At 37.1% G+C, this 14,025-nt stretch overlaps 1 protein-coding gene across 6 annotated transcripts in view; it reads right to left on the bottom strand.

Annotated features, from left to right (window-relative positions):
• GOLGA4 (golgin A4) overlaps nt 1-14,025 on the bottom strand; it is a gene marked incomplete at its 5' end in the record, with an annotated part of 74,943 nt that overhangs the window by 43,314 nt on the left and 17,604 nt on the right. For 2 of the 6 annotated variants that reach the window (XM_082317862.1, XM_082317863.1), the window contains 5 exons: nt 2,261-2,317; nt 2,759-2,806; nt 4,829-5,143; nt 6,313-6,378; nt 10,983-11,081. In XM_082317862.1, coding sequence (XP_082173988.1) covers nt 2,261-2,317; nt 2,759-2,806; nt 4,829-5,143; nt 6,313-6,378; nt 10,983-11,081 — 585 coding nt within the window. The remainder of the gene's footprint in view (nt 1-2,260; nt 2,318-2,758; nt 2,807-4,828; nt 5,144-6,312; nt 6,379-10,982; nt 11,082-14,025) is intronic. The other 4 variants (XM_082317865.1, XM_082317867.1, XM_082317864.1 and 1 more) reach the window with 3 other exon arrangements.

Here is a 14,025-nt window from a genome sequence, read left to right as displayed (position 1 = left end):
CAGCTCAGTGCAAGAACAAGTGCCAAAGCGGTTTACTGAAACCAACACAGAAATAGTTGGTTTTGGATGCCGAAGTCCCTTCTGATCCTTGTCTGAGAAGGAGAACGCTGAAGACTGCTTGAAGACTGCTGTTGAGGAATTACTCTTAGCAGGAAAAAACTAAGGTAAGTAAAAGACACATTGATTTCCAGGGACTATTTCACACTGGCAACTTGGCCTCCAAGGTGACTTAATTTATTCTTACATGGCCCTCTTACAAGAAACTTGTCTGATTCAACATATTTATGGGGAAAGTGGACTGTATGATGAAGAAAAGGATTTTTAAAATTAATTTCTGATAACAAATTATTACATCAATGAATGATCTATTTTGTACCATTTTAGCTTCCATAATGGAAACGTACCGTTTTACTTGTAATTTTTCTTTTAAGTCTGTTTTACCTAATGCTATAACACTTGGGCTTCCAAAAGACCACAAAACTACTTTTTCAAGTTTTTCGTTTAATAAAAAAGAATTTCAGTGTTAGATTTGAAGGAATCTTTAAATCTACAAGATTCACAAAAACGAACTTAAATTTTACACCAAATATATATGTACAAACGTATATACATAACTCAGAAACATATATAGATAACTTTTATAGATATATGAATCAGAAAGACTATGACACAAGAACTGAAAAATAAGTATGCACATGTCCAACCCTTTTTCATAACCAAAGCTTTAAGTCTGGTGTACATATAAGCCTTCCAAACTTTACCAAGTACCAATAAGCTGGAAAACTAAACCTACTGGAGCATGTGGATATAGACTCAACACAGAATGAGCTTCTCTCATTTGACCTTGTAGTGAACCATAAAAAAACCAACACTGGCAAGCCACTTCTGTCAGTAATGCTGTGGGTTTTCCCCTCCCACGGGCTGACAGTTTAGCTTAGGACAGGGCAACAGCCCAGGCACGGGCTCCAGCTCAGACAAGCACAGCTCACCCAGCGCTCTGGCCCACTGTTCTCAGCTGCTGGGGCAGAAGCAGCATGGATCTGAACCAAAATGCTACTGCCGTGGCACACACAATTCACAGCCTACTTACCTGGATTACATCCTGCATCACTGAAGAAGAGTGCCCAGCAATTTGCCACTGACCTCCTTTGAAATGACTGACTGCCCGACGGGTGGCACAGGGGCAGCCCCTTGCAAGTGAGCATGAGCTTTGGGTACGTGCACGTCCGGATGCTCACAGTCGCTGTCCCTCGCCCTCCAGGGACCAACCCTGGCCCCTCTCTGCAGGCGAGACAGCCGACTGCCTGGAGCTAGTCTGCCTTCAGGCAAAGGTGGGACCTCGCCATGGTCTGATGGCTCTTGCAACCTCCACGCCAGCGCTGCTGCTCAGCATGGCATACGCCAAAAACAGGAATGCAGCACAGAGAAAGCCCGTGGCTTTGAGCGAGCTGGTACCCAGCTCCCAAGCAAGGTAGGAGCATGGACAGAGAGGGCCATGCACACCCGTCTCCAAACCTGATGCTGCACTGGCTCTTGGGGCAGTTAAAAGGCTTCAGCTTCACATTCTGCTTCACCATGGTTTGACAATATGGCTTTGCGAACTTGCCCTTTTAATTTGCCCTGCCCAATAATTTGTACATGTCTTTTAATTAAGCCCAATGTGTTTATTATCAATACCAAATACATTAGAGCTGCTTCTTTTAATTTCACTATAACCTAAGGAGACAATAATCATAACACAACCTACTTGATTTTATGACTAAAATCAAACTATACTGCAAATCCATAAAAACAATGTAAATATTATACCAAAGATCAACATGAGTGTTTTTAAAAATTTGATCCTAAATTTTTTTATTGATAGTCATTAAAACCTTTATTAAAAAGTTCCTATTACTTTTATTTACCTAACATTAGTATTTCTCAATGCTAGAAGAGCAACGAATTGCACAGGGACATCTACTGCTGGGCTCAACAACACTGCAAGAACCACACACATTTCTACCTATTTCACAATGAATAGAAAAGCAGTTCAGTCACTACGATGAACTGCTCTGTCTTACAGTATGACAATCAGCTGCTGAACGCGAAACACCAGAGAAATAACCCCATATAAACAAATGCAAACAAGTGGTAAAAAACCCCGTGTGCAATAGAAAATATTTTGTAAAGTGAACAAAAAAAAATTCAAAAGCTAGGCAGAGGAAGATCCTATGTATGTGTGGTATAAAGTAAATATTCAATCAATAAAGGAAATTACCTCTCTCAGTTCTCCAATTCTGCGAAGTGCTTTATCCTGACTTTGACTCAGAATGCCCTTAAAAAAAGGAAGAATAAACATCAGGTGTACTAAATGTAACTTTTATATATAAAGTATAAATACATTCATAGAATGTATTTCAGCAGAAGAATTAATGATTTATATTTCTCTTTCAAGTCAAACTTGATGTGTAAGTATTATCATACACTGCCAACTGTGGGTTGGCAATCTATCACCTGAATTCAGCTGATGCAACAAAAAAGGCTGGAGTACAAGAGCTTCACAGTTATTTTGACAAACCAGTATTATCTTGGCTTCTTTAGAAATCCCAGCTAAGAAAGAGTCTTTTGTTATACGCACACACACACATATATATATACACACAATGTATTGTGTAAATACACACACACTGCACTGAAAACTAAATCTGTATTTGCACTATACATTTTAAGATTCAGAAAAGCATTCAGGTAAGCGAGGATGAAAAGTAATGCTTACCTGTAGCTTCTTCTTCTCCCGCTGGATAACTTGATAAGCAGACACTAGCTAAAATACAGAAATCGGGTATAATGATGATAATGCATCCACTATAGATATCAAAATAATTTGCTTAGTTGTATCACTATCTGCATTTTCAAACTCTTCACTTTAGAAAGCTCTTCTGACATAAACATACTTAAATTTTCCTCAATGTTTCCTTTTTCCATTTATAAAATATCTACAATGTGTTTAAAAAAAAAATAAAGCCTACACAACAAAACAATAAGGTTACTCAGCATTCATGAACAGTTTTCCCTTCACTAAAAAGACCTCTAAGAACAGCCATGCTTCAATACAGGCAGTCAAAAAACCAACTGTATCAAAAAGTTACATCCCAGACAGCTACTCCACAGGGACGTACATTTGTAAGGGTACACACCCCAGAAAGCTTAACTAAAATTAATTTTACAATGAGTACGCATTAAAAAAATACACTTACAAGTCTAGCAAAAAAAGGTCTGTGTCATACTGAATGTTCTCATCCCATGTGCTTTGCATATACCCAGCAGACAAAGAGAGACTGGAAGTGGACAATATTTCTCATTGTAAACTGACAAAAGGACTTCATGAGTAACTGCACAATTTAGTTTAATTAAAAATTTGATCACAATTGCCTAAGCTGTCCAAAACTGAAGTAGCATAATGGCACTTGGAACATTCCACTTTCAAATTGCTGAAAAATTAAAGGAAAGCAAATCCAAAACATCAAAACCAGAAATCTGTAAGTCAAAAGATAGCTTCAAGTTCTTATTTAAAATAAATTTTGTCAGAATTCAAAATTACTTTTAATTTCAGAGTCATACTTATTTTGCACTTAAAATAAAACTAAAACTACTATGGATGGTTTCCCTTACTATATTTTTTGAGATGCTAACTTTGTATCCTACTTTAAATGAGAAAACATTTTTACATCTTGAATTCTCATTATATATTGAAACTACTTTCTTTCAAGCTCCAGCAAAACAATTTTTTCCAACTGAACTAAAGAAACTCACAAAAAGAGAAAAAACCCAGACCTTTTTGACAGAGAAAATTAAGACTTGCCAGACAGACTACACTAAAAAAAACAAACCAAAACAAACCTAACAACTGAAGAATTTTCATTTTGGCAACACTGTTTACGTAAACTTCTAAAAAAATACATCTTACTATACTAGCTGGAAGAGAATGAAAAATTAATGGGAGACAAAAATTCCTGAATTAATGGAAGACAACTGTTTTTTCAGGCACATGCTGAATACTGTAATTGCTGTATACATATTTTAGACTCCAGGGATCTTGACAGTAATAGCCAAAAGTCTGCACAGGAATTTTTGTATTTGAGGGCAGCAAGTATTTAAAGAACTGTAAAAACAGTGGAAATGGCCAGTTTTAAGTGCAAAACACACACATACTTAAAAAAAAAAAAAATCAACACCACCACTTGGAAAGCTTTACTTTTCCCAACAATTTGGAAAATGAGTAACAAAAGTACTTATATCATTAGTTTTTACTAAAATAGCAGAAGAAACAGTCCTTGAATTAATTCCTTCCAGGGAATACCTGGAAATTATGGGGAGTAGAACTTATTTATTGGAAAAAAAAAATGCTTGCCCATCGCACGTACACGGAATATACATTGTGTACTTCAAGAACAAGTTTCAGAAGCAAAGTGAATTTGCTGTCATGTGAGTACAACCCATGCTCACCTCTGTACTCAACTCCACCCCTTGCTACAGGCTTTCAGCAGAAACTATCGTAGGCCTACTTTGTGTGAGTAACTACTAATTAATCTCTATTGCTGACAACATGAAATGATTTACAAACAAGAGAAGAAAAGGATTTCCACATTTTATTACCAGAAAAACATGTGGCCTATCTAGGCCAAAAATAACTAGACTTGCAACAATAACTTAACTTCCATGCTAGCTGTAAGTTGATCCATTTGTTCCAAACAGGAAAACAAAAATGTTATCCACTACTGCAGTATCTGTTAGCCTCATCTTTTTCCCCTCTCCGCCCAGGTAAGCCAGTGACAACATTGCCTACCTCTGAGTATTTTCCCCTATAGTTGCCCAAACTGCGCTCCATTCTGCGCAGTCGCTGCAGCAACTGCTCTTTGCTGAGGCTGTCCATATTTCCCGGAGGCTCTTCCGTTTCACTTTCAATGTCGGAAGGTGGATCAAAGGTGGGACCAGCTGTGTCCAAATCCAGTCGATTCAACGAGTCTCTTGAAGAAGTTCGTACCAGGGACTCCTTAGAAGAAGTTCGGAACAGGGACTCTTTTACTGGGCTTCGAAACAGAGACTCCATGGAGGGAACTCGGAGCTGAAGCCTCTGGGCAAAAGACGGAGTGTCACTCAGCTGCAAAAATTCAAAGCAAGTAATTACTTCTGCACTGCCTTTAGGCAGACATACACACATTAAAGCCCAGGAAACAGAGACCTGACCTGAGCAAAGGAACAACTGTTGCCTAACACATGCATGACACCAAACAGCTACTACTCCCTTAGAAGAATCATCTCTTTGTGCAGAAAAATCAAGCATGCAACTACCAGATGTGGGCAATTTCAGACAGCAACTAAATCCAATAAACTACAGCTCTGATTTAAACTCCTAAAATAACGTATTTCTGTGTAACCCCTTTAAAAAGTGAAGAATATGTAACTAAAATAAATAGTTGCATTTACTGTTGCCCCAAATGTAAAAAAACAAAAATTTGTGACTCACTTCTTGATGTATTAAACAGAAGACTGTATTTATCTCAAAGACACAAAGATATTTTCCTATGATTAAGAGAACAAATTTATTGTAAAGGTCCTTGTACAATAGTTAGTTCTAGCATGCCGTTTTAAACAGTCCTTTTCGTATTTTATTTTAAATGGCTTTATGACTTTTACATAAAATGCCGTTATTGATTTATGCAGCTGAAATACTTAAACTGTTGTAAAATAAAAGGTTCTGTGTTATGGCACAGAACTGCTGGTGCTACACAAGTGATTTGAAAGCATTACTGCACGATGTTACCCCCACAATCAAATGTTGGGACACACGTACTAGGTACCACTGCTAATCCCATTCCAGCAAGCTACACTTTTTCTGAGACGTATTAAAGAATGACCTCCACCTTTATCACTAGTGACATTTTTTAAGCCTATCAGTTCTTTTCCTTCAGCTAGAAATTAACTTTCTAGCCACGCAATATGCTCTCTATTTTTGAAAGCAAGGTTAACGCTCTGTATCCCGCGCTGGCTGTCCCCCTGAGCAATGAGACGCACCTCAGCGCAGGCAGCCTGCCGCACCCCGTCAGATACTGCTAACCTGTCCCTGCAAAAAAAGCTCCATGCATCAGTGACTACGCTTAATACCAGCTAACGGGATTATACACAAACAAAACACCCCAGTATCCTGACAGGCAAGTACCTGTCATCCCTGCTCCAGCATGGAGATATATACGGGGCACTTAAGCCAACCTAACACAAAGACAACACGGCAGTGAAGGAGGACACAAACCCCTCGCGTTCTCCCCGTACCTGCGGAGAGGCTGGTCCACTTCCATTGTTTTCTGTCGATCTGGGAAGTGGTTGTTTAGTTAAGTTCTACAGGAGGAAAAACAACTGTTAGAAGGAATCGAATACAAAGACTGTAATTCACCGATTCCTACAAATAGCATCTGTGCTTTTTCCTTGCCTGTGTTTTTAGTACTTTCTTTTGAACGTTTATTAAGATGTCTTCATGCAAACGAGCTAGTTTGTTAAAATTCAAAACAGATTGCTGCAGTATCCAGAACTACAAAGCAGCTATGTGTGCATGGATTAGTATGAGACATCTGCAAATGCTGACATCTCCAATTAAATTATTCATAATGATTATTTATGTAACGTTTATGCACAAATCAAAGAAACACCAACAAGACAAAATGATAGCAGGAAAAATCTAATTGATGACCAGTGTTGTTTACAGCCAACATAAGTAACAGTGGAATCACACCGTCATTCTCTGTTGAAGTACATTGGGGTGGGAGGGTGTGTGTGGGGTGGAAACTACCTGGAAAAAAAGTGCTGGTACCAGGCTGTTTAAGACTCCGAACAAGCACAGGAAGAAAATTAGACTTTCGGAAAAAACATCCTGTGCAAAACTTCACGTATACATTCCTCTGCTCTCCCAAACAAAGAAAAACAAACAAAAACCACAAAAAAACAAAACCAATGCAACAGAAAACAATATTTTTGGGGGGTTTTGTTTTTTTTTTCCCCTCAGAGTTCTGACATTTCTTTTCCTAGTTGGTCTATTCTGCTTTTCCTATGTCCTGTGTTCAGGTGTTTTCTAACCTGTAGAAATCCAGACGGTTTTCTGGTGTTTAAACCAGGTCAAACTGAAATAGAAAAACGCTAGAAACAGTCTTGGATATGAATTTTTTCCAAGAGAAGCAAAGCACTGAGACATATTGAACTAAGTATGAGGAATTCAGCTAAAAGCAGTGTAACTTCTAATTTTTAATCAAGATATGCCTTGATAGTTATATGCAAGCTGTAAAGTCTAAGGTGTATATACAACTAAAATATCAATCATAATCATCCATGTATCTGCTGCATGGTTACACCTACAGCTGCTACTCTGTGTGGATACACAGATAAGCATACATAAACATAAATGTAGAAGAGGAATGAGTCAGTGTAAAAGGGCTTCAGAAAGGTTTGACATGGAGCAAACTTAAGGAAGTACAAAAATACCACAGCAGAAAGAGAACTCAGACAGTTAAGGAAGCCAGAGAAAGGTCATCCCAGATTCAGACGGAGCGAAATGAGCAATAACCAGTCATACAAGACGACTGTTTGGATTTGGAAACTGCGCTTCACCTGGCTTGAACAAAATCTGCATTCTGCTTCAGAGCACTATCCTGTTGCGGTGGATTTATTCCTAGTGGATTAAGAGCTCTTACTGGGTTTTAAACTAAAGCACTCCTACATTTTATTCTCGGCTCCATTAACTGTTCTTTTCATTTCCTAACTGGAAAGTTAATAACAAGGGTAATCCAAATAAAAATTTATCTTCTGCTTTATAATTTACAAAGCGTCTACCATGCTAGTACTGGACTGACAACAGAGGAAGACAAATACTTTAGCAAGAATTGCAAACTAACTACAAACACTTCTTTCAACAGTCATATATTCTGATACCCATAAAAAGAATTAAAGGAAACTATGGAGGGTTTGTACATCTGATTCATAAGAATAATTTAATAATATTTAAGATCTATTTTGAAACACAAGATTAGGTAGATTTATTAAATCTAATAAGGTGTTTATGAATATAAAAACCATGGATGCTGTTCTTTTCTGTGAAGATCCTTAAAAAGCTGCCATTTAAGCATCTATGAAGATCCTTAAAAAATGCCATTTCAAAACTAAGACTAATGTCACCACTTTTTAAATTTTCCTATTAATTGTGCTGACATCTTTGTATTCAATCTGTATGAGCAAAAGTAGAACCTGTATTTGGGATTACACTTTCTATTGGCATAAATCATAAAAGGGATACCCTGGTCATCATTTGTATAAGAACTGGACCACCACAGGCATCTAGCTGCTGTAATTCTAAGTCATTGTGCCCTAGGGCAAAGGGTCATATTCTGGTGTCCACACAGTGAAAGCTAAGCATGAATGGAAGTTGCTATATATAAGCACGGATTCAAGAGGCTTTGAAGAGCTTAAAAGCCCTAGCCTTTCATAACCCTTAAGAGATGTTTCAGCAAAACTAGAATCACAGAGCTCAGGCTGGCGCTTTGAAAGTCTTAAAACCAGCAGTTACATCAGGGTTTCTGGAACCCAACAGAAGTCTTTCCTCCACGAACCCACAGAACATACACAACTGTCTCTCTAACCAAAGAGAGCTGTACTTACAATCTCTAATAAAAAGGTTGCTGTTTGTTACGAAGTTGTATAAACTAGAGCTCAGTTTTAACTGGAGCACATTAGGGCATTCTAGTGACACTTGTCCTTCCTTGCTTCCCTATTTCTGAAATGCAGAGTAATTAATCTTATTCGTTTCTCAAAGGTATAAATAGATTCGTAAGCCTAATGAGTGAAAGCTTAAATGTCTGCATTTAAAGACATTTTACTGTTCTCCCTCCTTCTCAGGTATTCCAAAATTGAGTATATTATGGAGGAAGGAAGGAGACCTTAGTACACATTTTCTTCTCTCATTTTCCTTTAATTTTTCTTTAAAAAAACCTCTCTGTCCAGGAATATTTGAACTGTTTCTTCATGCACCAAAGCCCATGCACCTTAGTTAGTAAAGAGTTTATACTAACTTCATCTATGCCAAAAAATCCACAATTACAGTTGCTTCTCTATGATGATCACTCTCTTGGATCACACATCACTTGCACACACACAGCTGAAGTACTGGTCTGTTTTAGCAGAACTAAATACGAATTTGTGTGTGTTGATGAAACTTTCCCCCTCCTGCATCTTTAGTTTACCCAGGTTTCCCAAACTTATGTTTTTTTAATATATATTTGTATATAATCGGCTCTCCTCTTCCCTCTAAACTTTTATATCATTGTTTTCTCCCCCCTAGTTCTTACTGTGAGAGAACAGCTCTAGAGCTTTCAAAACGTTCAGAGAACAAAATCAGTTTTACACGTAATGTATTATTAATACACATTGGTAACACACTAACGATAACTCTTACATTATAATTATTTGCTATGTATGCAGTCTTGTATATAAATATGCAAGTCAGTGATCCCTGCCACTGAAGTATATACTAAAAGACAATATAAAGACAACATCTGAGTATTCACAGAATTATGTTTCTCGAAATGCAACTGTACTAGGGATATTCTGTAGTGTAGTGAAAAACAGCCCACAACTGTTTACTGCTGTAAGTGTAGAAAAGCTTAATTAGATTTGCAGTGAAACTTTAAGTAGTGATCACTGGACCTGGAATATGGTCAAAATACCTACAACTAAAAAAAAAAAAAAAAAAAATCTAGTAATTATTTCTAAACTACACATTTCAGCACAGTCTGAATGTCCTCTTTGCTCCTCATCAAAAAGCTCACTCAAGATTGAGAACACCATGACTGAGCTAGTAATGAATCTGAGCTCTAAGGGCATTCCTTAAACAAGCATAACCCTTTACAACAAATGAAGACTTTCCACAGATTACGTTTTTAATCACTGTTTCAGTCCAATCTTGCTTAGCTTGAGAGAGACAAGTCCAACAGAACATGGTGTGTTGTGCTATCTCCATCTGCTTATCAAATGTCTACCCTGTTACAGCTTTCAGTGACTTGTCATTTTCAGCCTCTGCATGAGCAGCAGAGCACTTGCTAAACTGGAAAAGCAAAGTAATCATGAAGTATGAGGATGAGATGGGACTCTAAAAAACAGTGTTTGGAATCACTATGGACTCAGGAACGCTATGTCTCTGAAGCATGTGAAAGATGCCATCCGAGTCCTGTGACAGTAACGAGAAGAATACAGCTTTGTATGTGTGTATGTTAGAAAGTAGGAGGCTGCTTTCCTCCCTATGCCTGCTTCTTTTTCTCCACTCCTCATCTCGCTGAGCTTCTCCACTTGTATATTATGAAAATAACATTTCCAGGCAAAGAAATATATATTTAAAATAAAATCTAATTATTAAAAAAGACTATTTATCCTCACAGTAACAGCTGCCAAGTTACCAACTAGAAGTAGCTGAATTTCAGTGTCTATGTCAGATAATTATTTCCTGCTACCATTAGCAGTAAATGACATTGTGAGGCTTTCACCGTACACAGCAAAAAGCATGTAATTTTTAGATAAAAACAACCTCAATGTTTATCATATCCATTTATCTTGAAATACATACAGACATACATAAAAATGAAGAGGAAGACTTTCAATGGCATTAATGAAGTCTAAGCAACAAACGTACAAACTTGTGCAACAATTATTTAAAAGTTGTGTAGAGTATGGTTACCTGTATAACAGAAAACGTGTTAATTTTTTTATGTTACAATAAATTCACATCAGCACACCAGCCAGGAGCTACCAGGTACTACCTCCATGAAATTTAGTGCAGGGTTAGCAACAGGGTAGTTAAGATAGATGCCTTTGCGAGAACAAGCCACAAGCAACACTAGGTTTGCCTTCTAGTACAGTACTCTCCTCCCCCTGCTAAAGGCATCACTAAGAGGGGTGGGAGGACTCACCACACCGTCACTCTGTGGCTTAGGTTGTTTGGTGGGATCCAAAGCAAAGATAGTATACTCAGAGAGAAAAGCAGGTTCTGCTATCATCCCGGCTAGCAGCTGTCATTCAATGCAAAAAGTAGGAAAATGAAAATAAATCAAGTAATAAGGTAAAGAACGTTGCATGATTTTACTCAATTTTTCCACACTAGTAAGAACATCATAAAACAATACAACAGTTTATGAGACAACAGATATTGATAAAGGCAGGACATAACCAGAAAATACACATTAAATCATTTCAGAACAGCCAAAATACAGTTTTGATCATTTAAAGTAAAGAAACATACAATTAAAAACAAAGATCCTAGTTTAGCCAAAGATGAAGACAGTGTTTCAGGCACTGATATTGTAATTTTTTTTTAAACTTCTGTGGATGACTTATCTTCAGATACCACTGAGCCTTCTTTGCTCCCAGCTATGTGTGAAAAACTCGTTATTCTAAAAATTCTATCAGTATTTCAGTTATAAACAATATAAATTGCATGTTTTCGACTATTTCTCTTCTAGTGCTCTTACACAGTAGAATTCTAATGACATTTAAAAAAACATTCCTTACAATTTTTTTCAAACTACTAGCAGACTATTTTGTAAAAACACCACAAGTTGAATTAACCATTTTATCAAGTCACTATCAAAGAGATTTAAATTCCTAGAGACAAAAAACGTGAAGAGACTGGAATTTGAATTCAAACTGGATAGATACATGTAATGTAATGCAATCTAATGCTGTTAGGATGCTGTAACAGATTTCAAAGAATATTCCACTCATGGTTTTACTCACACACGAAAGTTCAAGGTTCCATGTTCTTATAGCCTGATACTTCAGAACTGTGCTGTCTGCTGACTGAACCAAAACATGATATGGTTTTTCTTTTTCATTATTTCAGAACAACTTTGTTTTATTTCAAGTTACTAAATAGTACTTTTAGATATCAAATCTATTACAATGTAAGTTAGGGTTCGATTTTTTTTGTGACTGTTACATTGACTCCAGTGCTCCAGTAGATGAATTACGTAAATTTGAATTGAGAGAGTAAAAACATTTTCATATGTAAGATCTGGAATGCTACATGACTTGCAATTTGTGTCCACGAAACCCTTTCAGAAAATGTATTAAGTGCTTAACGTTCAGTGACAGCCATACACAGTAGCCTCTGAATGTTGATACTGACTCCCTATGTCTTTTCTCTAATGTATTTCTACACTGAAAAAACCCAAATGATTACTGAAAAAAACTGAGTAACTGAGACCTAAATTACCAATCCTGCAGAAAACACAGCAAAATAAAAACCTAAACAATGTGCTTTTATTGCCTCCTATTTGATTCACTATACTATACACACACACCCCCCCGTAGTTCATTGCTGGAGAGCCCTGCTAGTTTTATCAGACCTTCTAGAGCTACAAAGGGAAAGAAGCTTTTGTTTATGGTCAAAAAAAAATCACACCACTATAAAATTATGAACTGTCTTTACAGACAGGGTATCTGCAGAGCACTAATTCTAAAATTTATGCCCAACTTTTACTTCTCAAATTGGCAAGTACAGTGACAATTAATTCTGACTTCTATTATTCAGCAGCCCTGGTCCTGGGATTCCCAAAGCTGGCATGGGACAAGTGCTCCAACAGTTTACTTGATTTGGCAAGAACTAGCTAGGTCCGAGAAACTCAGGTGAAACTTCTCACTTTTAAGCTACTACAAATGCCAGCTGCTAACAAAAGAGATGGTCCCATTTCTCCTGCTCCCAATCTTCTTCCCCCTGGCCTGGGCACACTTACCCAGTGCATCCACTGTGGTTGCAACCACATGCTGAATTTGGTCAGACTGGTCACCAGTCCCTCTCTCTCAGCCCATTAGAAGTATAATTCTTAAGAGTAAGCTGTGTTAAAGCTCCTGCTATATATTTATTCAAGTGTATAAAAACTGTGTAAGTTTCTTTCCTCATCTGAGCTTTTAGGCAAAACAAAAATAAGAAAGCTGACAAGTGATAATGATTCCAGAAAATCTTTGTTAAGTGGTGATGGTTGTAGAGGCTCATAGCCTTGGCCATGCTATGCATTTTGTACAGGTACCTCCTGAAAGGAGAAAATATGCCAGAAAAAGAAATGGCAAATACAAGTGTACAAACATACAGCAGCAGTACTACAAGCATGTCTGATGGCCTTGTGAATTAGAAGCATGCAAATTCTCAATCACAAATAAAACGATGAAAACTTTAAGAATTACGTTGTATGTTTAGAGAAGACCAGTTAAGATGATGAAACACAGTCTGCAAAACACTCATAAATGGATTATGGCAAATATTGTTAACCAAAAGATTATGAACAGTTTCAACATGTAACATTATCTTCAGCTTAGCTAAGTCACTTTTAAAAACATGACCGTCAAGAACTTCAGGAATCACAGATGGTTCAAATTATCTCTTCATAGTAACATTATGCTAATGTTTGCTTCTCAAAATACTAAGTTGTGACATTTCACCATAGCATTATTTTGTTTAATCCTAATTTCATTAAATAGTACACCAAGCAACTTGCATTAAAAAGAATTCCTATTTAATCTCTAACAAGTTTTATTCTTCACCCAAAATAAAAAAAAAAAATTGGACTGTCAGTATGTTCAGCATCCATGATTTGTTATATTTTCAATCATCTCCTGAAGTCCATAACCATGTCAGTGCAGCCAAGTTCTAACAGGAGGTTTAGACAGTAAGTCTTTCACAAAACATTAACTACAAAACCCAAAACTTATGGGTAAGATGACAAAGAGCTTTAAACAACAGAAAGAGTAAATTTTAAAAATTCACTCAGACTCCCTGGTAGGCAAGTGATAGGGAGTGTACATAACTCCTTTTTAGCAAGATCAGAAGAACCAAGCTATCCACAGCCTAAAATATGCCAATCCACATTACTAATTGTTATGGTTTTGAGAAAAAGAAAGGAAAAAGCTTATGAATATAAACTGATGCAGTACTGCTTGAGTTCGCAGACATACAACTCC

This window comes from Platalea leucorodia, assembly GCF_965183815.1.
Source record: "Platalea leucorodia genome assembly, chromosome: 1".
NCBI lineage: Eukaryota > Metazoa > Chordata > Aves > Pelecaniformes > Threskiornithidae > Platalea > Platalea leucorodia.
This window is presented reverse-complemented; position numbering and strand designations above follow the sequence as displayed.